This window comes from Gambusia affinis, linkage group LG12 (assembly GCF_019740435.1).
Source record: "Gambusia affinis linkage group LG12, SWU_Gaff_1.0, whole genome shotgun sequence".
In the NCBI taxonomy this organism is placed as follows: domain Eukaryota; kingdom Metazoa; phylum Chordata; class Actinopteri; order Cyprinodontiformes; family Poeciliidae; genus Gambusia; species Gambusia affinis.
This window is the reverse complement of record NC_057879.1, coordinates 4,245,247-4,271,394: the sequence shown is the minus strand read 5'-3', so window position 1 is coordinate 4,271,394 and position 26,148 is coordinate 4,245,247. Positions and strand designations below refer to the sequence as shown.

The window sequence follows — 26,148 nt, the reverse complement described above, 5'->3', positions numbered from 1 at the left end:
AAGAAAGAGAAGGAGAAGAAGAAGAAAAAAAGAAGAGAAGAAGAAGAAGAATGAACTTCTGATTGGCTCATTCGGTGACGCACGGAACGCACGCGCTCTACGCAGGTGTGTCGGCGGCGGTTGTTTGAAGTGGTTTGTTTTAGCACCTCGAAGCTGTTTGCTGCATCGATGTTACGAGGAGTTTTGAAAGGATAAAACTTGCGACAATGGACGAGGTAAAACCAAAAGCTGTCAGAACAATGTTAAACTCAAGCTCTGCTCTGTAAAATGGAAATTACAGCGTCCTGTAGATGCCTACAATTGTCTTTTTGTTGATGTATGTGTGACGTACTTTATAGATTTTTGTTCAGTAGTATAAAAATAATGTAGCTTTGTAAAAAAATTCTGGCCTTCAAAGTGTTCAAATAATGAAAGTGTAATTATATTATACGGTATATTCTACGGCACAGTTGCTGAAGAAGAATGCATCTTAGGGCTTAATAATAGAAATATTGACTCGGAGAATTAAATATTTTTACAACAGATTTTAAGAAATTAACTGAGTCTCAGTCTGATTTTTTTTTTTTTATTTATTTTATTTTAATATGGCAGAAAGTAATTATGATGGATGTCAATCAACGTTTCTGTCAGACATTGACATCTATGTATTTTTTATTCAATACAAAAAATTGAAATGTAGTGGCCTTTGACGGGGTTAAACTGCTAAAGCATGAATATTATTTTATAGGTATATTTCTGAAGCAATTTTAACAGAATAACATTTTGGTGGAAAATATCACTCTGTTATAATTGTAAATCAGTTACTGGCAAACTGATTTTTGGCAGACAAATGCGTTCCCATTTTAAAAGACCTTTTGATAGCAAGCTACAACCCGGATGGTTAATGGTTTAGTCATTAAAGAATGAACCAAACTGAAGTAAATTCAAAATAATTGTCTTCTTTTGCAAATATTCTTTTTAAATGTATTAAATTGTGTTATTATTTTTTGTATTTAGGAAGGATCAATTAACTTCAAAGCTCTGAGGGCTAAATTTCAGGAGGAGGGTCTCCTGGCTCATTCAAAAAACAGTCGACCAGCTGTTGCTGAAAAACCCAAACTCCTTCAACCTTTTCTAGGACACTGCAGCTCTGTGGCCAGTTGTATTGCCACGGCTGTGGAAGATCACACCCCAGAAATTCCCCGTGTCTTCTTCAGAGATGGGGCTCGGTCACCTGGAGGCAAGCCCCCGATTTCCTTTCCCCCTCACTCTAAGCAGACCTCTCCCTCATCTCAGCTTGCAAATGGAGATGGCTCAGCAAAGCATTCCCTCAGAGACTGGCCTTTGGTGCTCCCTGTGCCCCCTGTGAAAGACCATAAGGTAGATCCACCAACTGGAAAGGAGCAAAAACTGGAGGCAGAAACCAGGAAAGAAGGCTTCTCACACACCAAGATAAAGAAGAAGGGGTTGTTGCTTCCTTTCAGATCAGTCAAAGCATCAAAAACCTTTGCTGATAATGGCGAGGAGCTCACATGCGGTGATTTACCCAATAGGCCTGGTAACGCTCCCAGTGATTTCTCTTCAATGGACAAACAAGGCTCAGAGGAACGACCTTCCCTTCAGAGTGACCAGCCGACCTCTGAGCACCCCGTCTCCAGTCCTGAATTCGTAGTCTTCCCTCCTTCACCGGAAACGTGTCCAGACTCTGACAACAAGATTCTGAGCACTTTGGAGAAGGCCAAGAAGAAACTCTCACGTCGACAAATTGCAATTTCCCCTAAAACCAAAGGTTTGCGTTCACTTGACTACAGCTGCATAGAGAAGACCTTCCGTTTGTCTCCAAAGAACCCTGACCGCCTTGGTTCAGATGTCCTCGTACCTCCATCCTCAAGCCTTCCACACTTGGCCTGTATTTCTGCTCGGCCTTTCTGCAAAGCCAACAACTCTGCACGCAGTAGGTTACCTACATCAAATATTGCCTTTTAAAGTCATTTGGATAACAATTGTTTCCTTTTTTTCTACCAAAGGGCCATCTTTTGATAAGAACCTTATGTTGGAGAAAGCCAGCCAGCCACCTGTGACAACTAGTGAACCTTATTCACCCCGGAGTCCCTTAAAGAAGCTGCTTCCTGAGTTGTGGACTCTTGGACCAGTTCCAGTAAAGCCCCGTAGACCTTCAACAGTTGATCTTAGCTCTTACCATGCCGTCCTAGAAAAAAGTAAAGGTAACACAGCAGATTTTGCTCAATCTTCAGTAGAGATTACAGGGGTTGTCTTTCCACTAAAGTTACCTTTGGTTTCCTTTTTGTAGAAACATTACCTGGTTGGTGCCAAACACCCAAAAAGGAGGCGGTCTCTGTCCTTGATGTGCCAGATTTTCCAGACTTTGAGACTTCAGAGTTGGAAAAGGCAGAGGCTGAACCTGTTGACATTGGTGCATTAGAAATGGAAGCTTTAGACATAGTTATTGATGATTCTGCAACACCAGCTGTATCAGAGGCCACCGATTACGGGGGTTCAGATTCTGCCTTGGCAGTTTGTGAACCTAGAGAGTCAAATAGGATCCACGTAGTCCAAGACCTAAACCTTGGCACCTCACACATAATACCCCTTGATCCAGCAAGCTTTCCCGAACCATTAAACCTGTTGGAGTTCCCACAGCTGCCACTACCAGAGCGGCGGCCCTACAGTGAAGACGCAGCTGTAGAATCTTTTCTCAATTCTCGCTCCGATGAGATCGATGGAGGGGCCACTGAGAAACTGACTGTCCCGGAGGAAACTGAGCCAACACCAAACCACAACACTCAAACGCAACCAAGGTGGGTTTGGTGGCAACCGTTGGCTAATGTGTCTGTTCAGCTGTTAGATTTCTACTCCTGAATCTGGATTGTTTCCGTTTTCTAGAGAACATCATCAGAGCTGCTACTACGAAACCTGCGATAATATTTATGAAGATGTGGAGATCAGCAAACACCTGTCAAGCCAGATGTTAACCAAGCCAAAAAGCAGATTACGAAGTACAGTTTGATATTTGTTTTCTCATTTAAATGAAAATCGTTGCAAAGGTTCATGTTAATTTAACATTCTTATTTCCTCCAGATCCATATGCAGACAGCCAGTTAAAGGTAAGTGCATTTAATGTTTTATTAAGTGCAGGGTAAAATATTTCTGTGTACAAATGCAGTTGAATAAATATCATTTATATATAAAATGTCTTGTGAAAAATTGATGGAAAAAATGTTTTAAACAATACAAATCTGTGGTGGCGTTCATGAGGTTGTTCAGGATGGTTATCATACTTAAAGGTAACAAGCCCCATCTCAGTTTGAATGCTTTTGCAGACTCTAATGGGGTTTCTCCCAAAATTACCCTAAGCTGTAAATGTATAGCAAAGATATGCAATATTCAAATCCCAAAGGAGTATTGAGAGTCCAATAATTGTTTATTGATATATTCCAGTTGTAAGGAACTTGCATTTTTCATGCCAATATAATGTTTAGCCAGTTGAACGGTCTCTCGACAGCAGATGGTCACATCGGACACAAATAACTTTGTCCAATTAGTGGAAAGAAGAAAATAGGCAAACATTAGTATCTTATTAAAAGAGTATAACTACATGTGGTGGCACAACTTATATTTGGATAATTTTCTCATTCTTTTTATTTGTGGTGTTGTGTTGTATGAAACCCATTGAACACGAGAAAAGGTTGTATGTGTGCTAAACCATGTGCTCATTTCCAGAAGGGGGAAGCGTGTCTTCACAAACGACCACGGCATCCATGGTATGTGTCCAAACATTCACGTAGTCCATTGGTTCCCTTTTTGTATCTTTGACATAAATTCCAATTAACGATCTTTAAAAAAACTCAAACTGTCGTCATCGTCGGGGTTATTTTTGCTATTTTCTTTTCCTACTGTTCAATAAGTGTACCAAGACATAGAAAATATGACTAAATGCAGTTTAGCGTTACAGATCACACTACTTTCCGTGACTGGTGTCCTAAGTGGAAATGTTTTTCAAGAGCGATGTCTGTGGGATTATAAATGCTTTCATCAAGACACACTACCCCCTAAAAAAGAAATAATAAACAGTTCTTATTTTCATTTTTATCGTTATCACAAAACTTCAAGTCTGTATGTCCCACCCCTATTCACTGATTAGATTAGAGTAGATTACAAAAACAATTTGTAATTTATTTCTAATAAACATATTTGACATGTCTGTTTGCATTGTATAACCAGGAAAACGTTCTGGTTATACAATGCAAAAAACACAAAATTTTAAGTTTTCTTGGTCTAGTTTCTCATGCAAATATCTTGGTACACTTGAAACGAGACAAAGTTACCTTACAGGTAACTTTTAAGGAACATATAGAAGCTTGTTTCAGTCAATAATGTCTTAATATTAATGAAAAAGTTATAGTTCCATTGGCGTTTCACACATAGCACATTATATCACATATAACTTTGGAAAGATGTCTTGTCATAAGTCAAATATTCTGCCAGTGGAACAATTACCGGTACTTTTTCATCAATATTAAGGAATTATTGACTTAAAGCAAGTTCCTATTTCTTTTGTTACTTGTAAGGTAATTTTGTTCTATATCAAGTGCACAAATTTATTCGCACCGGAAACTGGACTAAAAATAATTACATTTTTTTTTGTTTTTTTTCCATTGTATGTCTCTTACCCTCCATTTTGTTTGTAGTAAGTTGAACAGTCTGATCTTTCTTCAGGCAGTGCACCAGCCCCTACACTGCTGACCACAAAGAACAGAGGAAGAGAGAGAAGCAGCGACTTGAAAAGGAGAGAAAAGAGCAGAAAGAGAGGGAGAAGAAGGAAAATGAAATGAAAAAAAAGTTCAAAGTAAGCAATACCATTCAGACAAATCTGAACTTTATCTTACTTGTTCAAAAATCAGCGATCGACCTCCTTTGCTGACTCCGTAGGTGACTGGGGAGGAAGAGCCGATGTACCACGCCAAGGTCATGGTGGCCAGCAAGGTCCGCAAGAACGACCTGCCTGTGAGGAACGGCGACACGGTCAGCATCATCCGAACTACCAACTGCCCCAAAGGCAAATGGCTGGCCAGGGACGCCAACCTCAAGTGTAGGTTTAATTAGAACAAATAACTAACTTTTTTTTTTTTTTTGGTTGTTTCTTTTTCTTTTTTAGTTTAATGTTGTTCTCGGTCTCTGTTGTCCCCTCTCTGTCGCAGACGGCTATATCTCTGTGATGAATGTCGAGTTAAACATCAAGGACATGCTGGAACTCGGCAAAAAGGCTCAAGCAGCTGGACGGGGAGCCTACGTCGAGCCGGACACCATCAGCTTTGGGAGCCGGTACTTGAAAAAGACGACTGGATTTCTTTATTCTGTTTTATAAGATCAAAACTCCACGCATGCAGTGATAAATCCTGACGCATTTCCCTCCTCTCTCCCCCTGTCTTTTTCCAGATCCTGTAAGTACCCACAGCCCTCTGGCCTGTTGCTTACATTTCAATCACTCATTGTGTCAGAAGGCGCTGAACGGTACAGAAAATGTTTGCGCTCGTTGATTGACGAAGCACCACGCCAGTCGCCATGTTCGCCATCTGCTTCAAAGCTGTGTTGTTTTATTTTATTTTTTTTTTAAACGGGGGTGAGGCTGCTGAACGTCTCTCATCAGCATGCATGCTGGCCTTAATCACAGCAGTTTGTTTTTCCACAGTCACAGATGACAGCGACGAGTGGGCCTGTGAGGATGATACCCTTTCACCATCCTATGAAAGCCAGTATGACGATCACTGTCCTCATTAGGACACAAATTGCAATATTCTAGCAGATTGAAAGTATTTTATTGCTCATTCCTCTCTTTGTTTTTGTGCCGTAGTGTTACTCAGCAGACGGTTTCAGAGCCAGAAATGTGTAAGTATGTGAAGTATGTTGGGAATAACCCAACCAAAAATCCAGTGTGTCACTTTAAAGGGAAGAGTGCCGTCTCTGTTTGGTTGGTGTTGCGTGTGGACATATAGCAGGATGTGACATTCTTTTTACTGCGCTGTACAATGCGCAAAACTTTGTTGATATTCCGCTAATGTCAAAACACCCACAGTTTTGCAGTTTCTGTGTTTTCTGTTAACTAAGAAACAATTAAAAATCACTCTTGAGTATGTTTGTTCCCTCATCCTCCTACCACTTCCTGCTTTCTGTCTATTCTTCTAGTAGTAACATCTGGTTGTTGATCATGTGACTCATGTGATGCAGAAAAGTATTTCCATTGTCGTTCTGTGAAATACAGTAACTTCGATATGGCCTAAAAACCACCTCATCCTAGAAAATGTTTTTATCCAAAAACATGAGTTTGTTTAAAATTGGCATGTTTTCATTAAGCAAACTTCTTTTCTTACTTCCAATCTTACAGTTTTATGATCGATGGAAATCTAACTTGACATGCCTTTTAACGTTTCACCACACCGTGGCCACCACTCCTGCTGTTTTTGCATGCCTAAGCTAACTCCTCTCGGCTCCTCGTCATACCTCTGTCCTTCATGTGCTCATTTTGCTAGCTTGCGTTCATGTGGATGCCCAGCATACACTCAGCGACAGCAACCTGGAAGACCAACACACACAGTAAGTCCCAAACACACACTGTGACAGCAGAGAAAACGGTTTCATGCCAACTTAAGAATTAACAACTGTGGGTTAGTGGTGACACAATGCCTTTGAATGTATTCATAGGCAACTCTTGAGTGTGTTTTAATGTGACAGACTAAGAAGTAGTGTGTAGTTTTGAAGTAAGATCAAGAAAAACAATTTGTAAAACACATACATTTTGTCCAATATGTCAGGGTGAGTTACAGAAGACTCCTAATAGAAAGATTAACTCAACATATCGACTCTTTGCGTAATTTGAATACTAGAACATTAGCTTGAACAAACAAATTTGCACCTGCTGGATAAAATTAGTCTCGAGGATTGCTACATTGGATTGTATCTAGGACTGCAACTATCGATTATTTTAGTAAACAATTATTCTGACGATTAATCAGATTTTTAAAAATGGGCACATTCTCTAGATTTTTCATTTAACCCCTTAAACTTATTTTTATACAATATTAGAAATACATTAAGAGATGCAAACAAACAAGTAATTCAGTTCTTTTTTCAAATAAGATAATAAACACAATATTGTCTAAAATGCAACATTTTGGCCTTCAGTGAATACTTGATCATTCGTAGCAGAGGATGCATCTGCGGCTATGAAAATACCTCCAACATTACTATAGTTTTGGCTTATTTACTGCTCTGAGTATTTTATTCAAGCAAATGGCCTATTTTGAGTCTCCATTCAATGATTAATCGATCACTAAATTAGTCGACAATTATTTTAAGTAATTGATTCATCCAGCTTAAGCCAATTAATTGTTTCAATCCTAGTTGTATTGAGTGCAAATATCTCTCCTACTCCTGTCGCAATGGCAGCTCTTGAAATGGGCTGTATGGGCAGTTGCCCAGGGCGGCATTAGAAAGGGAGGCAGGACACTCAAGAAGTAAAAGAAAATATTTATATCTTATTTGTCTGCTCTGCCTTGAACAAGTTTACAGTGAAGTAAGTTTCCCATTTTTATTGGTGAATGGTGTGGGATTAGTTAGCCTGCTTTCTGCTGGAAAGAAACTCACATAATTACTTGAGTATTCATTAGTTGGGGGGGAGAAGGAACTTGCCCGGGGCCCCATTCCGACAAGAACCACTACTGCCCTGTTGGTCAGTAAAATGTGACTCAGAAATGTCCCTGCTTTACAGAACCAGGCACGAGGCTCTGCAGAAACTAGCCCTCTTGGTCCAACACGGCAAAGACGGCGACGGAGGAGCGACTCCTACCAAGTACAGTTTTCTGCTGACGCGTCTCTGCCGACACTTCCCACTGTCCCAGCCTCACTCTGCTAATAACTTTTTGCTTATCCTGTTTGTCTCGTTCAAAGTGCTGACACGTCAAGTGAGTTGACAGTTTAATATTGTTTCTCCGTTGACGTCACGGGTCCCCTGTCCCTCTCACTGATAACGGTGAAGCTAAAACAAGGGCACTCACACACACATCACCTCGGGGCCTCTGCAGTCTAAACACAACTTGGGAACTTTTTATTTATTTATTTTTAAACGTGTGATGGAAAACAGCTTGGCGGGGAGCGTTTTATCTCCCGTGACTTGAAGACGAGAGGGTGTTGCGTGTTTTGCACACCAACAGTTCAAAGTTGATGTGACTTGCGTATCATTCTTGTCTTTATCTAGGTTTCTTGTGTGCGGTTGAGGAGCCTCCGTATCCGTAAGTGTTGCTTCCGTCTTATCAGAAGGAGAAACTGGAATCTCTTTGATCATTGTTTATAGTACTGAAGCACTCAGGATTTGGGGGTTTTTTCCCCCTAAAGAATCCCCCCAAACTGTACTTACAGCATCTTTCTTTGTTTTTAATTTTTTGTGACAGCGAACAGGAGATTGACTTCACAGAGATGGAGCTGCTTCCCCCTCCTCCTCTATATGCCGACACCCTCTGATCAAGATGGAGGCTGTAGTGTGTACCAATTGGGGAAAACAATTTGTTTGATTTATCTTCTTTAGACCTATAATTTCACAATTGTTTGAACACTTTCATTTTCTTAAAATGCACTCTAAAAAGTTGATGCTGACGCACACAGTTGATGATTGCACTGGATTTGGGGAGAAATAAACGGTTGTTTGCGGTTGCTTAACGTTCTGACAGTGGTTATGAGATTGTTCTTTTTTTATTTTTTTTCCCATGTTGCATAAAATAAATCCCATTGATTCTTCTGAATTGCACTCCTTACATTTCCCAGTTAGCTGACTCATTTTGAAACCGTTTAACTGAGGGGGATTTAAGAAAGGAAAAAATAATCCCATTCATTACTTCTTCAAAGTGTGGAGAAAAACTGTAATATCACTGGCCTAAACAAATACCGACGCCTCCACTTTTGAAACCTGGACAAAACGAAAGCGAAATCCATCTTTTGCCTGTGAAATCCCCTCTGGATGCTGCTGTGTTGACTCCTGCATCCTTAAGCAGGTCGGGAAAAGCCCGCGCGGAGGAAAATATCCATATGGTATTAATTGGGGAAAACGGGGCGGGGGGGGAGAGTTGGAGAGGGGCGTGGTTTAGGAGACTGTCAGACTTGAAACAGCCAAAAGGAAGAGAAGAAAGGATGGTGAGAACAGAAGAAAGCGCCGAGCTGTAGTCCTAGAAAGTCCGGGGGACTTGACTGTTTGCTGACTGTTTAAAAAGTGAGTGGAGAACCCAGCGCGCGAGCCCAACTGACTCGTGCTGAGCGGCTAGAGACGATCTTTGAAAAGCAACAACCGGCTTCCTCCATTCGAATAGAGGCGCTTAAATAAAGAGGTTTTAAATGCAACGCTGTGTGAAGATCATGGCAGCCGACACGAAGAGTTCACTGGGCAACAGTGTCTGCCCTCACCGCAGCCGGAGAAAGCTGCTGGTCGCCACGGATCTCTTCTGCTTGTTCTTAGGTAAGCCCAGCTCACATTTACTGCTGTTTATATCCAACGTGTGAAATTACAACGGTGCCGTGTGACCGTGTGATATAATGAAAGTTAAAAAGCACTATATGTTATAATTTTAACATCAACTACTAAATCTGCCGATTCAAGAAAGCTTATTGGGTGATTATAGCTGAAAAAAGTATCACGAGGCAAGTGTTTATCAGTCGGTGTCAGTAATTATTAATTAACGTTTTATGCTAATGCTGCCAAACTGATTACACGACTTTTCCTGGGGGGTTTCCCAACAATTTCCTCTCCAGATGTTGTACTAATTTTCTACTTTCTATTCCAGCTTTTATTATTATTATTATTATTTTTTATTTTTAAGGAGTTACGAAGCAGGGTGCCAATACCTGAAACCGTCGCTGCTATTCAACAGGTTGTTGCTAGGTAACCAAAGACCGTGTTAGTTGACGCCACCAACCTTGTTTATCTGGCCGATAGATTCCCAGAATGCTGTTCGGTTGTAGTTAGGAGTTCAATGTTACTCAACATATCTGACAGATACTATTTTGATATTAATCACATGTCCACTGTTTTTAGACGTATATATATTGCCCCGCCCTACTTAGCAGCTGTTTACAGTTTCCAAACTTAGAGTGGTTACAGAACTAGAATCTCATTCAGTTTAATCTAATTGAAGACATTGTTGCAGGCTTCATTTCAATTTACTTCAGTTCTGGTTCCCATTTGAGTCAGTCGACCCTAATGGAATATGACAGCTTAATATCCCCCAGTCGAACCCAGATAATTAAGCGCACATAATTTGACAAGTCATATAACAAACTGAGTAATAGTCAAATATTGCTGAATTGTTCTGCTGAGTTGTTTTATTTCTCTGCCTTTCTCAACCTCAGAAGTAAAGAGAAACTTCTTAAATCTTTTCCAACAACAGGGATTTAATTGACTATCCTGAATAATTGCATTTTAAAATAACACGTTTACAAGTGATGGCATATAAGTAATAGGAAATATATGTGATTCAACCATCACATTTTTGACTTTAAAGTGATTTAATTTAATATATTGTAATGGCTGATGTTAAGTTCCAGTTGTAAACTCAGAGAAAGTTTAGGATTGGTGCATAATTGTGAGTCTTGAAGCAGCTGCAAATTAAAACCAAACTCAGAAGCTCTTGTTTAACCCACAAAATAATCTGTTTTTATCTTTTCCAAATATTACATGAGTTCCTTGTGTTCTGTTTCTCCTCGGTTCCTGAAAATGTGCTGGCTTAGAGGAAACCCACTAATGAACTGTTTCAGCATTTCTTCCCTCTCCACCCACACCTGTAACCATACAAACCTCTGTTTTTGACGTTTTTTCCCCCCAGAATGGCTCAAATTCCTCACAGCAACAGGAATGCTTCAGATGTGAACATCTGCTGAACTATATGCTGTGCGTCTGGCTTAAGTGGTTCTTTACCCGACCAATGTGGGTGTTAAAAATCTCACAACAGCTGCTGGTAGATTTAGTTTTTGATGCTGAAGCATTTTAGAAATTAAAATGATTTACCTTGTCCTTAAAACTAATTGATCCTTGATGTAACCATATGTCCATAATGTGTTGAAATGTCAGAGTGAAGCCACAGTTGTTAGCCAGATGTTAAAAATAACGCTGTTCCATTTTCCTGGCAAATCCACTGACTGTTTTACAATCTTGTAGAAAGTAATCTTTTTTTCTTTTTTTTTTCCCCATGTGCTATGGTTAGAGTCGGGCTGGTTTTTATCTCTGTGGAGGGTAAATCCCCATCATTTGTTCCATAAACTTAACAGAGAGAAGCTTGTCAACAAACCAGCAGTGTGTTTCTTCTCTAAAGATGTCGGATTAAAGAGTCTGACCGCAAGTAGGAAACTGTGGGCCACAACTAGCAATCTCCTTGGTCCGCTCTCGGCGCAGTTACTCCTGCCTCCAAGGACTTTATTTGGTTGTTTTACGTTGCGCCCCTCTCCCCCTCCCTTTTTGTAGATCATTTGTTTCAGTAAAGATGAGAGTTTTCTGACGGGAAAACATCATCCTGACTCGGATCTGACCGGAAACATTTCAGCTCACGTTACACTGTGGAAGGTGGATATAGTGTTTCCCAGTTAACCCCCTAATGGCCTTCAAGTGGATGTCTAATGACCCAAACATGCAAGTAAAGATACTCATACCATTAAGCATTTATGAAGTTTGTCATTTGAGAAAGATCTTGAAAGATTAGTTTGCAAATTCAAAATTTTTCTCTTTTAGGGATTGGTTTTTTTTTTGGTTTTTTTGGGGGGGGGGTTTAACTCCCTGTCTACACAATCTGGTTTTAACCAGACAACTCAGAACCTTCATTTGAAGAACACGCCATGTAGCTAATTAAAACGCCTCTCATTGTACACCTGAACAAACAAAACTTGTCCAACTTGTACGTCACAAAAATGTCGTCAGCAGGTGACATTTCTATTTTTCTGTTTTCTGTCAATCAAAATCGTCTGGCTCATCTTGTTTTCTCTGCTGTGGGAACATGAGGGAAGGTTTACATCAGACTCAGCTGTGGTACAACTGGTTTTTTGAAGGCCCAGCTTGAAAGTTGAAAAACAACCACATCATTGTGTGTATGTATATGTTGTTGTTGTGTGTGTGTGTGTGTGTGTGTGTGTGTGTGTAGGGCTCAGACATGTTCATGCACTCCACCGCAGACTGCAAGCAATCAAGTGGAAAATGTTTGTTTTTACAGTCACATCTTGGTGTTTTGCTGAACGCCTCCAGCACAGATATCATAAGAACCTGGTGAGGCGCTGAAAAACCCAACAACACCCCTCAACGTTTGATTGTTTTTATGTCGAGACTGTTTGGGCCAAGAGAAAACATACCTGAAGACAAAAACATAAATGTTTAACCTGATTAACTTGCTTTTATTTAAATCAGAAAAGCAGCAGTTACATCTGCTGGTGATCAAGATGTAAAATATTAATTATAGCGAGGAATAACAGAATATTTCTTAGATGTTAGGCTTGGAGGACTTTCATAGCATGGAGCTGCAGTTGCAGAACCAAAGGGGCGTGGCTTACTAATCGTTGCATTCATCAGCATAAGACGGCTCTGAACTTCGCATCACAATACTCGTGCATCCAGTCCTTTAAGCAAACGCAAATGGCTTTCAGTTCACAGTGGCTCCGGGTTAATGACTCTTCTGTGGTGTATAAATTATTCGTGGGTCTTCTTCAAACCCTCACGTTTTATCAGGACATTTTAGTTGATGACAAAAGCATCAACTAAAACACGTAGGTCTCTGAACAAAAGGATAACCTGAATTGGGGGTTATAGAGGAACCCAACTCAGGCTAGCTTACATTTACTTGTTAATTAGTTGGGCTAACAGACATGCTAACTTTCCAATTGTAATTTTAAACGGTTACCTTTAAAAATCTCAGTGAGCTGCCATCTTTTAATTCACTAATCATTAAATGCATCTAAACAAAAATAAACTCCCCAAAATTTTCCATTGTTTGAATTCATGAATTTATTTATTTTCACTTGGTTTCAAAACTACAACTAATATTACAAAGTAGTTGTCTAAATCGGTCAAAATCGGAATTGGTGGGTCTGAGCTCAAGACAAATTGGAAATCTGTGTAAGCCACAGAAAGTCAGATCGGTGCATCCTTGAAAATGATCTGTTTTCTGAAATGTAAAATATTTCTACACAGCTGAATTTGCCATTATTCGTACATTGTACCGGTTGTTGACCCGTGACTAGGCAGGACTCCTGGTTGAACCAACCAAACTTGTCGGAGAACAGCTGATGCTGATATAAAGAACTGAACTTTTTTTCTTTGCCGTTTAAATCCAGCTTCTCAGCATTTTCTCCCGCTCCTGTGGTCTTTAGCGTTGACCTAATGCCTGAAAACTTGCCCGCACACCTGCTGACAGGTGTTGACGTTGGCGTGACCGGAGCTCGCCGCCGCCCTCTGATGTTTCATGCGGGCTCGACTGAAGCGGGTGGGAGGGGAAAATCCCGAGACGCCGTGCTCACTGCTGATGCTGCAGTGTCAGGCGGATGCAAGGGGTCATGGCACCCGAGTCGGGAGGGAGAAGCAAAAACAGCCGAATGCCTGGAAGCCGGGAACTGACTGCGACCTTCTGTTTCTTGTCATTTTTCCTCCCTTCGCCCTGTTTCCAAGAAGTCGTCTACTGCGCTCGGTCATTTTAAGGTTCATTTAAAAGCCACGGACTCGTGAATTCATCACTGCGTTTGCCAGACCTTCCTTCTCTTTGAGTCTCTGCCCTCCGAACGCCTCTGGGCTTGTGGTTAGTCTGAGTCTGAGTGAATGGGTTTAAAGGGGTTGCAGAGATCTTTTCTCCGTCATATCAGCAGTCTGTATAGCCTCCTGTTATTCTCTTCAGAGACAGATGAACCAAACCGTGGGGGATTTGACATTCAGGATTAAGGGCACTGTAAAACAAGGTATGTTTTGACAGCTACAGGCCCATTAAGACGTCCTGCCCGATTTCTTTTCTTTTTCCACCGGTACAGCTTCGGAGCGGAATGTCGCTCCGGCGTAGGTATTTGTTTTGAAGAGCGGCTGAAAGTTAATAACGTGAACCCTGCTGAATGTGGAGGGCCGAGCGACATTCTGGATTTCCCAGAGCGCCAGAACTCTCTGTAACCTGAACTCGGCCCAGCTGGACCTTGAAAACCACAACTTGGCAGCTCTGTGTGTGTGTGTGTAATTGGGTGGGTATATCAGGTTGAGGGGCTCAGCAAGTCAAGCATGTGTTGACATTCGGTCTAAGAAATTCCCCCTGCCGCCCTCCCCAACACCGGCAGTCTGCTTGTTTTTCTTTATATCTGCAGATTGCAGCCGACTTGAAAGCCCAGCGTCACTTTGAAGTGAAGTGAAAGCATATTTTCCCTATTCTGTCTTGAGATTTGAAGGCCTCTCCTGGGTACCTCAGTTACCCCCGGATATCAAAGTCCTCCATCGCTGCCTCTTGAGATCGAGGAAATAAGCGGTCCTTATTGGCTCTTGGCTAAGTTACACCCGGTCTGTTTGTTGTCAGCAGATAAGAGCAGATCTTTTCGCTACTTCAAGTGGTGAAAGACCCCAAATCGATCAGACTCAAACACCCCCAAGGCGTCTTCAAAAGGCCCTTTTAAGGTCTACCTCAAAGCCGCGAACGGAAAGATGGCGCCACTCAAACTGTTTTGGTTGTTTTTGTCTTTTCCGGTTTAGCAAAAATTTGACATAGTTCAGTGTTGGAGACTGGAAGGATAGCTGCCATGGGTTAAAAGAGCGCAGTTTCACAAATTCATAACCATGCATGGATTTATACGCGGGAGCAGCTCTATATGTGACATTTTAGGGAAATTGTATTTGGTGGTTTTACAAAAGAGCACTGGATATTGCCCATAAAAAGAAAAAGTACCATCATCTTCCTATTTTTCATCCTCTTCGCTGTTGCCAGTAGTAACAGCTGGCTGATGAATATATGACTAAGGATAGATACATTTTGATATGGCCAAAATCCCACCTCATCCTAGCTCAAGATTTTTTTTTTTTCTTTTGAATTTGAAAAATAATCAAAAATGTATTTTCATCATTTCAATTTGTGCAATATTATGCTTGAAGGAAAAGCCTTTCCGCTTCCTTCTTTCGCAGAGTTTTGGAAAAACCGGTACTTTACCTTTTTCATTGCGCTCTCATTGAAATGAAGGGAACAAGAGGACAAAATAAATGTTCTCGTTTTACTTGCAGTCGGGTTGAACTCATGAACATGCTGTCCTCAGAACTCCTGAAAGCGGTTTGTATTTTCTCTGCTGTGCTAAGCGTTTTCTTAAATATATGTATATATGTGTTCTGAAAAAAAAAAAAAACCTGCCTCACCTGCACTCATGTATCTGTCCAACCATGCAGTGATTCTTGTCGCCGTGCTTTTGCACAAGTCTGTCTTCCCGCCTTACCAGAGGGGGTTCTACTGTGACGACGAGAGCCTCAGACTTCCCTATAAGAACAGCTCGGTGCCCACCTCCGTACTCACAGCTATGGGCTTCACTCTGCCCGTGTTATCTGTAAGTCCTGGTGTGGTAAAAGCAGGAGGACGAGGGGGGAGCCTGTGTTGGAGCGCGCTCAGTTCGCCAGTGGCTGGATTTTATTTTTGTTTTATTTTTTTCACATCCCACACCGATTTGACAGCTTCCACAGGCTCTGAGTCACACGCGGTGGTTATGTCCCATTGACTGCAAATCACGTATGCAGCTCATTTCCTGTCTACCGGTTTCCACTGTTAGACTGTTTGATTCAAGTCCCGGCCTTCAGGCAGCCGATAGTTTACGTTCACTTTACCAAACGCATACAAAATCGGCTGTTTATTCATAAAGAAAGATGGCTAAAAATATGACTTGTCCCAAATTGAAATATTAACAAAAGTCTTGTTTTTCCTAGCAATAGTTTGTCGATCTAAGACATTTAAGTTGCAGTCCTACAAGAAGAGAAATTGTTTTAAAAAAAAATGAGGGAGATGATAATCAATCCTTTTATCAGGGTTATGAAATGAGAAAGTATTTTTATTTTGAAGGTTTGACAGCTAACAAAACATGTTTCAAAGAGTCTAATCAGTGAGGAATAATCTGCTGTAGTTCAGGTGTGATATCGTAGTATTTGAGTCTGTTATGGTTTGCTCATTTCCTTTGGGAGAATTTAGCTAATTTACTAGGAAATTTTTTATCTAATTCATTAGAATTAACTAAAAAGGCTAATTCCAAAGAAACATTTTTATAAATCTTAAATTGTGTTGTAACGAATTTTGTGTAGCACTAAGGTTTTGAACCAGAGAAGCCGACACCAACTAGTGTCGTTAGCAGCTAAACATTAACCACTTGGGTATTCTGACCTTGCTAGCAAATGTTTAATATTACTTCCCCTTTTTTTTCTGGCTACTCAAAACGCTGAGTCAGTAAAGTGTACATGATTGGACTCCTTAAGTTTTCAACTCTAGAGCCACTTCCCTTCTTGCTATCAGGGTCTCAAACAGCTGAAACTAGCTGGCAAGCTTAAATCGCACAACGTTGAATCGTACAATAATGGAATTTTCTCCACGTAGTTTCATTTTCTAGACTTAAGATGTGCATCTTAAAGTGATTTACTAAATGTTTTTTCTAAGCAGATGGATTCCCACTGATTCAAACTCATCAATACCTTTAGGTTTGTTTTTGTTTTTTTGTGTTTTTACTTTAGGCCATTTACTTTAGGCCATTTCTGAGCCCAACTTGGACAACTTGCTGCTGATTATCATTACAGTGACACACTTTCAAATAACCTTTCAGTCCTGAGACAAAACCACATGCTGAAATTTGCTGCTTATTTTTCAAATTTCCCTCATAAAATGGTAGTGGGAGCTTCGTAGAAACATTCAGTGGGAGCTTCCTCACAGAAAACAAAAACAGCTGTAAGGTAAAGGCATCCTCGATCTCCAGTTGACAGACTGAATCATAACCTCGAGTCGGATCCTTCAGTAAATAACTGGCCAGTTAGCAGTCATTACTTTGTTAGTCTCAGATAACAGCCACAGAACGAACTGAGCCAGCTCCAGATGTTCTCTGGTCATCCCCTGCTTGCCACCACAGCCTCTTATTTGCGTGTCATTAACCTACCACCTCCATCTCTCTCTCTCTCTCTCTCTCACCCACCCGTCCCGTCCTCCCCGCTCTCTTCCCTTCTCTTCCCAATCCTTCCCTTCCCTACCTCCTCTCCGTCCTCTCTGGGCCACTCGCTCGCATCTACACGCTAGCCGGCCTGCCTTTCTTGGTCATTGAGACCTCCGCTGTTCAGCCGTACCGTAGAGGGTTTTACTGCGACGATGAATCCATCAGGTACCCGGCCAAAAGCGGAGAGATCGTTAGCGACACTCTGCTTAGCGCGACAGGCATTCTAATCAGCATCCTCTCTGTAAGTCACCTCTCTCTCATCACTAATGTCATCTTCACTCCTCGGGTTTCAGCGCCGCTCACAAGTACAAGCAGCACCTGTGGTAGCCATGTGAATTCTCATGCTAATCTTCTATTATTATTATTATTATTGTTTGCAGTTGATGCTATTTTATGTCTTCTGTCTACAACAATGATTTAAACGTAAACCGTCCTGTCGGCTACAGCGGTTCACGTTTGCCTCAGAGCGTACCCGCAGCTCAATCCACAGTTTTTATAGGAACGTAGTAAAAACAACTTCCTATTACGGAACCGTGTCACGTTGAAAATGAAATATTCCGACAAATTTAAACGCATCAAATTATTAGAAATGTATTTTTATTTGACCAGATTACTGGTTCCACAATTATTGGCACTAATGAACAAACTGTAAAACAAATTTAAATTGTTGTCCCTCTCTTTAGGTTTTAAAGTGTCAAAGGCGTTTTAAGGAGTAATCAGTGAGGCATTGTTACTCCAATACATAAATCTGATGTGGATTGGCTTCCCTTGGCCACCCTTGAAAATGAGAAGGATGAGAGAACATCCCATTAAATTCAGACACACACCTGTTGGTCTTCATAAAATCAGCAAATGGATGCAAGCACTTGCTAAAGCTATCCAACGATTTAGGGTTTATTCCAAACAAGCATTGTTTAAAGCAAAAGAACAAACACATATCATCTCACTACTTGTGCAAATTTTTTGAACACTAATACACAAGGGCCGCTAACAACACAGGCATAAACAGGCTCACTTCAAACAACGTTTGGAACTTTTACCTCCCGTTTCGGGGCTTTGAGGGAACAAACCAGGATTATCCTGAATGATGACTGATGCGACTCTTCTCCACGCCTGGGCCATCAGCCAGAGCCGCTGCCTCCAGAGCATTCCAGATAAGAACGAACCGGCGACGCTCTCTCCCGAGGTTTCCCCGGAGGAAGCAAGATGACTGAAGTGATTAGTACTTTCACGGTAAAGTGAAGTTTGGAGGAATCTCCTGAGAGAAAGCCGAGCATCTTCAACCCAGAGTCTGGTGATTCAACTCATTACTGTTGGAACTCGTGCAGTTTTGTTCAGCCACAGCAATACAGAAGGAAATGACAAGAAATTACAATTTTTTTTTCCCCGTCTGAAGACAACCCGTACTTTAGGACTCAGCCGCTACATGGAAACCGAAATGAAACTCCAGCGACTTTTGTAAGAACTCTGCAGCGACCGTAGACGGATCCTGCCCAAGCGTGTAGTTAGTGCTTATAAAACACTCCCCCCCCTCCCAACACCCCTAACACCTCAGTAGCCACAGAGTAGTACATTCACAACCACTGATGGGTCGTTTTTGGGCAAACAGATTCCCGCAGCACTCCCCCTAAAATATAAGACCCGTTTAAAAAGTTAAAAGTTATACGTCGCATAAAATGTCCAGTTTTCACCGCGTTGCCTCACGGCTGAGGGTGCATGTGTTGTGTACCCTGCCCTTCACCTCCCACCGCCCCCCCCAAGAGCAGAGAACTGCTCAGACCTAAAGCCACAGGGGTGAGAAGGAGCCGGCAGGCTGTGTAATTACGGTCGACGCAATGGTTGTTTGGTTAAATACCATAATTGCCGGGGTGGAATTGTGGTGAGGGCCCCAAACAAGAAAAAAAAAAAAAGGCCATATATTTCATTTTCCCCCAGCAATACATGACTTTTGGATCCATCCCCAACGCCCCCCCTAGAGAGCTCTGGCCAACATTTGTGTTTTATGAAGCAGAAGAAAAAACAAACGTATTTATTGCTTCGTTACTCTGAGATGGAGAGCTGGGGGAACCAAGAGGTCGTGGCCTTTTTGTAATTTATGCTGGCCTTTTGTCAGGGGGAAAGTAGAAACAATATGACGACACTTTTGGAACTTTTGTCCAAATAGCAAATCAACTCCGTTATGGTAAGATTTTGACATTGTCGCCGTGTTGCAGACGCCAAATGGGCTTCTCTCTCAAACCATCTCTGACCAGCTTCCATTTCCCTTTGGAAGGAAAGACACTCATCCGTACAGGAAGTGGGCAAATAATAGTTGTCCGGTCAACAGAGTCTCCTAAATATTCTGTGGATCTTTGCTGCTTCTCCAGAGTTCCCTCAGACCTACTAAACTATTGTCTTTTATGATCCAGCTCTGTTTTAAGCATCACAACCATGTCCCTGTCCACTGATGTTCTATAGGCCTCTGCAGAACGACCGGATTTATAAAGGTTAAATTAGACACAATTGGACTCCCATTTCCTCCTAAGTAGACGTAAACTCTCAATAAAATCCGACAAATTTCGTGGTTGTAGTGTGACCAAATGTGGAAGAAGTTCAAGGTGCGTGACGGCTTTCTCGAGGCGCTGCGCGTTCATTAGCGAGCAACTCGATTCATCTGTTCCCTCAATGAAAACCTTCTGCACAAGAGGAACCAGATGTGTTGTCTTTCCTCCAGCTGGGGTAGCTGCAGCTGGCTCTAAAGGCCTGTGTGGTGGAAACAACACTTTTTCTTTTTTATCTGCTTGTTAAATCTCCAGTGTGTTCCAGAGCGAGGCTCGCTCACGCTGCCCCCACCCCCCAAATCCCCCCACCGAAGAATGCGCGATGAATTCGAGATGCTAACGTGAAAACAGCCAGACGTCCGGGTTTTCAGAAAGACCGCCTGTGTGGGGGGAAAAACAAACATGCGCCTGGTGGAATCTGGCCACCGCCAATCAGACACGTCACCTAGCTCAGCATTTCCTTGATTAGAACCAGCAGTGACTCCCCCCAACCCTACTCTCCTCCTCATTCCTTTTCTCACTTTTCTGCCTCTCCTCCCTTGCTTGCAACACTTATTGTTCCTTCAATCGTATTAGCATATTTTCTTTGCCATTCCATCCTCCCTTCTTGTCATTCTGTACCTTCTGTCCTCCCCCTCCCCCCATCTGTCTCTCACTCCTCCACAGCTTCAATTGTAAATAGCTTGAAGACAACAGAGGAAGACGAGGTTAGGGGGGCAGGGAAGGGGTTTTTGAGCTTGGACAACTGTTTTGAGTCATGAATATTCATCTCCCCTTGATTGTCCCCCTCTGTTCCCTCCATTGGTTCAGTGGGGGTTCTTTCATTGTTTTCTCTTGGAGGAAAAGTATAATGGAGTAGAGACATTCGGCAAATCGGCAGCCTTAATGTTTAGAAAGATCAGTACTTTGTGCTAGTCTATGAAAGACCTACATAAATTGCTAACAAATTAAAATACACAATTGATACTCAAGCAACCCCAAGGCTTATCTCAATTACCAGTCAATGATTAGTTTTGGTTCTAATTAATGTTTAGACTGGTTCAATCTGATGATATATAACAAATTAGTACCAGTCAAACCATATGTCCACATTTCTTTACAATACCCTTTGAGCAGATCATAGAAAATGACTTTAAATTGTTGCCAAAGCAGGTATGAAATATCCACCTGCCTGGTCTGAGGAAATGCAGAGTTTGTTTAAAATGTTCTCCATTTTGAAGCCGAAAAGAGCCTGGTAGGAAACCACCAGAACTACGAAACAACAAAGAGGCAAAACGGCAAAGAATGGAATATCCATCATTCTTCAATAGCACACGATAACTTCAAAAATGCCGTTTCACCGACACCCGCTTCCTCTCTCTTCTCTCAGATCATAATAGGTGAAAGCTTCAGGATCTTCTTTCTGACAAAGGAACCCAAGTCGTTAGTCGGGAACCCCTACTTTACTGCTTTCTACAAACAGATCGGTGTGTTCTTGTTTGGCTGTGCCATCAGCCTGTCCTTCACCAACATCGCCAAGGTGTCGGTAGGCCGCCTACGGCCACACTTCATTGACGTGTGCAAACCTGACTTCGCCACCATCAACTGCTCCCTGGGCTACATCACGGAGTACAAATGTCTAGGCCCAGAGAGCCAAGTCCAAGAGGCTAGGTAAGGTGTGCTAACCCATGGCTCAGTCACCCACAAGCAAACGCCGTTGGTTTGGACATTTGTTGCATACTACGACGCTAACTGACAAACATTCTCCTCAGGAAGTCATTCTTCTCTGGACACGCGTCGTTCTCCATGTACACCATGCTCTACCTAGTGGTGAGTTTCTAGATGTTCGTACTTTTACTTGTTCTGTTCTTCAGCAACTTTTTTTTTTAAATCTGACTTCCTTTGGTCCACAGTTTTACCTGCAGTCTCGCTTAACTTGGAGCGGAGCCCGCCTGCTGCGTCCATTGATCCAGTTCGCCCTCATCATGATATCCTTCTACACTGGCCTGACCCGGGTGTCCGATCACAAGCACCACCCCACCGATGTCCTGGCCGGGTTCTTTCAGGGTGCCCTGGTGGCCCTCTGGATCGTAAGCCGTCATACTCTTCCTTAAAGCTATCCAATTATAACAGCAGAGAAAATATTTCTCTTTCATCTAATGAAATATTTCGGACGCCGCATGCCTTAAGAGTTTGTTTGTGTTTGTAGAGCTCAGAACAGCAGTGACTGATAAACTCTGATAAACTCATTCCAATATGTATGCAGAAGTGGTTGGAAATCAAAGAAACAATTTATGACTTAAAAGTGAAGGATTTGTTTAAAAAAAAACTTAGTCAGTAAGGACAAATATTAAAAACAAATGTACTTCAATTAGAGGGATTCAGGTGTGGAATAATCGCTGTGGGGACAGAAAACTGGTTTTCAATCTCTAAATTAAAAAAAAATTATAAAAACAACTTGTTAAATAAAATAAGGTTTATTATGTTTCCTTTTATGAGTTATTCTACAGACTTATCTGAAATTCCCAGGAGACATGTTTTAGAAAAATACAGAAAAGATTCTGCTGCTTTAATTTGGTTGATTCTTTAAAAAAGTGAAGGTATAATAAGCCTGTGCTTCTGCTTACACTTTTTCGTTAAATATAGTTTATTTCTGTACTGTAAGGTTTTTTTTTCAGCACTGTTTTGTTTTTGTTGTTTTTTTACTCATATATGAAAATGTAAAAAAAAGAAGTTATTTCCTAGGACCTTTAGAGGGCAGCAGAAACGGTAAAGTCGTATCAAGACGTTGCTACAGTTAGCTAAAGACTTTGAGCGCTGTTCCAAAATGATCCATAAAGCCTCACGTCTCTTGTTTTTGACTTCATAAACCATCTAAAAAGGAAGAAGATGTTAAAAGTAGCTAAATTTGGAAATTCAGAATTGACTTCCTGTAGTGCTTTTTCTGGGACCACATACGCTCAGTGGTAGCACTGTTTTCTCAGCAGAGACACCTACTGTTTAGGAGGAGGACTGCAGCGAGTGTTGCATGTTTGAACATCTAGTTTAAACGTCACCGATGCTGAGGATATTTGTCAGCTTTTCTATAATCGTTTGTTTATTGATAGATGTGCAAAAGTTTAGCTTGTTCAACATGTCCTCATCAAATTGTAAACCGAACGGGGTTACAGATAAGGTATCAGGAGTGAATAACTAGCCACAATCATTAAAAGTGCCATTATATAATTTTTAAGTATAAATAATTGTGGATAGGCAGGAAGGTGTATTTTTATTTTTAGGCCAAGACAAAGAGTAGAAAGTCATTTTTTTTTTTCTGACCAACTGCAAACCTTTAAAAAATTCCCTCTCCTTCTTCCTGGCAGGTTTTCTTTGTGTCCAATTTGCTTAAGCCCAAAAGAAGATGGTGCCCTGTGACCCAACCGACGGCGAAGAAAGATGGCCTTCCTCCAGCAGACACCAAGGAGCAGAGCAACCCTCTGACCATGGTGTAAAAACAAGGCTGAAAACCAGCTAAAATCAAGAAATGAGCAAAACTGTGCCTTTATCATTATTATTATTATTATTGTTATTATTATTCTCCTGCAGCCACTTGTTCTTACTGAATGAAATGGACATTCTGGAAAGTGCAGAAGTGAACCACAGAAAACAGCTAAAGAAAGTTTTACTTTCTGGAGAACTTTCTTTAATGTTTTTTATGTTTTTACCCAAATCTCACAAGACATGTGAATGTGTAGGGAGGTGAGACGGCCTTTTTGGGTTTTTTTTGGGGTTTTTTTGTTACACAAGGAGTATTTGACCTTCTCTTCTGTTATGAAGAACTTTTTGGGGGGGGTTTTAGCAAAAATTCAAACAAAAATCTACGAATGGCGGCTGCTAACAAAGCTGCGTGCAGCTTTTCTGCCTTTTATTCTCCAGCATGGGCGCTCCACTCATAGCCCTGCTCCTCGCTGTGTGACTCATATTTGGACAGACTAAAAAAAAAAAAAAAAAAAAATGTTTTTAAATTTAAAAAATAAAACAAATTCCTCTATTTCAGGAAGGATATTGTTTTAGTTTATTACAAGACATTGCATGCGTGACTTTTAAAGCACTATTTTCCTCTAGTATTGTTCGTCACGTCTTGAAACGACCTTTTTGAAAAGCTTTTGGAAAGCTTCACTCTGTGTGTAGTTCAGTGTTGCCTCAGACGTTACAGTTATGTGGAAAATACAGCGACGATGTGGGTGGGTTTTAGATGTGGGCCTCATTCTGCTGGCTTGGATGGGCCCCCACTGAGCCGTTTAATGAAATGACAGTCTTTTATATGTGCCAGACGGGTGTTCACGCGTTAGGTCAGAGTGCGTGTGCATGCGTGTGCGTGTGTGTTTCAAGGTTGGGTCGTATATTTCAGTATTCATCGCCTAAAAGTGTGGCAGAGAAGAGGCTCCTGTTTTAGCATACAAATGTATCTGGAGACAAGAATGAATGATGCAATTTAATCACATGTACCTGTTACTTACTTTTGGTTTCCTATAACACTTATGGCTACGTAGCTATGTGTGTGTGTTACCAGTGGAGATGCACTGACCAGTGACTGGCCAGATGGAAACTCAAAAATCTAGTCCTTTCCAACCAGGGAATGCAGCATAACGAAGGTGAGCATGGAGATGTTAGCCTTTGGCAATTTTTGATATGGACGTTATTATAAGCTAGCCATGTTCAGTGTCAGTGAAATGTTTTAAAACGAGTCGAAAGAAGAACCAAAAGTTTCAGAAGCCAAGGTTAGCTGTATTTGCAATGCTAGCTGCTCAGTCAGTTCTTGACTCCAACACTTCTTGAACATATGCAAGTATGCTAACTACTCTAGTCATGTTAACCGTTGTAATTTTATGGTAATCTCTGCAATATGATGCCAAACACATAATACTCATAGTAGCTTATGTTGTAAAATCACATAATTGGGATGTCGGTAGAGATGCGCTGACCTACGACTGACCAGTTGGAAACTCAAAAAGTCAGGGATTGCACTGTAAAGAAGGCTAACAGGTTACACAGCTAGCCTTGACATGCTTCAGTGTGGACATTGTTACATGGAGCTAGCGATGTTTGGTATCAGTGAAATGTTTTAATCTTGAGTTAGAAGAAGAACTGAAAGTTTAGGAAGCTACTTAAATGTTAGCCATATTTAACATTTAAGTAGCTGTGGAGGGATGCCAGCTGCTCTTGACTTCTTTGGGTTTTAATACTTCTGGACTTTTTCCAAGTATACCAACTACTCTAATCATACTAACCGTTGTAATATCTAGGGTCTGATTCCAAAAACAATTCATAATGTTAACTCTATTTTCTTCCCGTTTTACCCCTTTCTCACACAGTGTGACTTCGCCTCTGATCCAAGTACAATGGCTCATTTAAAAATAATTAATGATATCAAACAGCAAGAATTCTTTATTAAAAACAGCTGGATTAAGTGACAAGTCAAAATCAACTTTAACTGATATTACTAGATATCGGCTGCTAATATAACGTTTAACTGTAGGAACTGTAGATTGGAACATTTTAGCTGTTTTTAGCTAATATATTTTAAAACCCAGACACAAGCTGTACAAAATTGGAGTTTGACAACAGAACGCTGTTCGGAGAGTCTCTGGATGACATAAACCTGATGCAATACCTGCAGTGTGCTTGCTTGACTCTGTTGTGAAACATGTACAGACTCGCTTATGAATAACTAAGACTGCCTCAGAAAGTTCACCGTGCCACTACGTGTTGTAAATTGCTGTAAAGTGTGTCCTGTTTGTGTCCTGCAGAAACGCCCACTATGACTCTGCGGTGAGACCTGTGTAAATGTAGAACGTGCTTCTGTGTGAGGCAAACAGCATCCAGCGAAGTGAATATTAACTTGTATAAAAACAAGAACGAAGCGGGTCAAAACCAGACTCCTTCGGTTCTGGGTTGTTTTGGGTTTTTTTCTGTTATGAAAACAAAACAACAACAAAAAAACTTTCTATTTTTGTAATGTGAAATTTTATACCATAAAGCTGTATCAAAGAAAGGATGTCTTTAATAAAAAAAGAAAAGTGAAGTTGAAGGTTTCTTTGTGGTTTCTGTTGAAATGCAGAGTGTTATATTTAAGCAGGCAGCCAACTTTGCGTGTGATGAGGAGATTTTGGGCGTGGGGCAGCGGTGCACTTCCACGAGCCTCTTCCTGTGGGGAAATAGTGAACATTCCAGGTTTTAACCCTGCTCTGCATCGCCCCTCTGGAATAATATAAAGTCCACACAGAACCTATTCCACAGTGGCAGGCTGAGCTAACATGTGGACATGCTTAGAAGCTGTTCAATTGTGTTTACCGCCCTGGATTATCCATTTGGACCTCCTTGTGTCCATGAAACGTAGAACAGAACATCCATTGGTTGAATCATAGTGTACACGCACACACAC

The 26,148-nt window shown here is 41.2% G+C and overlaps 2 protein-coding genes and 1 long non-coding RNA gene across 5 annotated transcripts; 2 read left to right on the top strand and 1 right to left on the bottom strand.

Annotated features, from left to right (window-relative positions):
• Window positions 1-51: 51 nt before the first annotated feature.
• si:ch211-188c16.1 (uncharacterized protein LOC562677 homolog) lies at window positions 52-8,792 on the top strand. Of its 2 annotated transcripts, none has more exons than XM_044134774.1 (18): window positions 52-215; window positions 997-1,933; window positions 2,007-2,198; window positions 2,291-2,798; window positions 2,884-2,996; window positions 3,079-3,104; window positions 3,721-3,761; window positions 4,717-4,846; window positions 4,930-5,089; window positions 5,199-5,322; window positions 5,437-5,441; window positions 5,690-5,753; window positions 5,852-5,886; window positions 6,528-6,591; window positions 7,766-7,846; window positions 7,945-7,958; window positions 8,252-8,285; window positions 8,445-8,792. In XM_044134774.1, exons 1-18 carry the CDS (start codon window positions 207-209, stop codon window positions 8,512-8,514), a joined length of 2,607 nt encoding a protein of 868 aa, XP_043990709.1. In that variant the 5' UTR covers window positions 52-206; the 3' UTR covers window positions 8,515-8,792. The 2 variants fall into 2 exon arrangements, with proteins under 2 accessions (XP_043990709.1, XP_043990708.1); XM_044134773.1 differs by having other exon boundaries at window positions 2,007-2,204.
• Window positions 2,097-4,975, bottom strand: LOC122841468. Its single transcript, XR_006372390.1, has 4 exons — window positions 4,887-4,975; window positions 4,671-4,777; window positions 2,300-2,401; window positions 2,097-2,188 (listed from the first exon to the last, which is right to left on the bottom strand). It is a non-coding gene; the product is annotated as an uncharacterized LOC122841468 (long non-coding RNA).
• A 215-nt stretch (window positions 8,793-9,007) lies between the features above and the next one.
• Window positions 9,008-25,794, top strand: LOC122841467 (phospholipid phosphatase 3-like). Of its 2 annotated transcripts, none has more exons than XM_044134777.1 (6): window positions 9,008-9,499; window positions 15,416-15,570; window positions 21,115-21,395; window positions 21,497-21,554; window positions 21,638-21,814; window positions 23,087-25,794. In XM_044134777.1, exons 1-6 carry the CDS (start codon window positions 9,379-9,381, stop codon window positions 23,213-23,215), a joined length of 921 nt encoding a protein of 306 aa, XP_043990712.1. In that variant the 5' UTR covers window positions 9,008-9,378; the 3' UTR covers window positions 23,216-25,794. The 2 variants fall into 2 exon arrangements, with proteins under 2 accessions (XP_043990712.1, XP_043990713.1); XM_044134778.1 differs by lacking the exon at window positions 15,416-15,570 and adding an exon at window positions 17,289-17,446 and having other exon boundaries at window positions 9,168-9,499.
• Window positions 25,795-26,148: the final 354 nt, after the last annotated feature.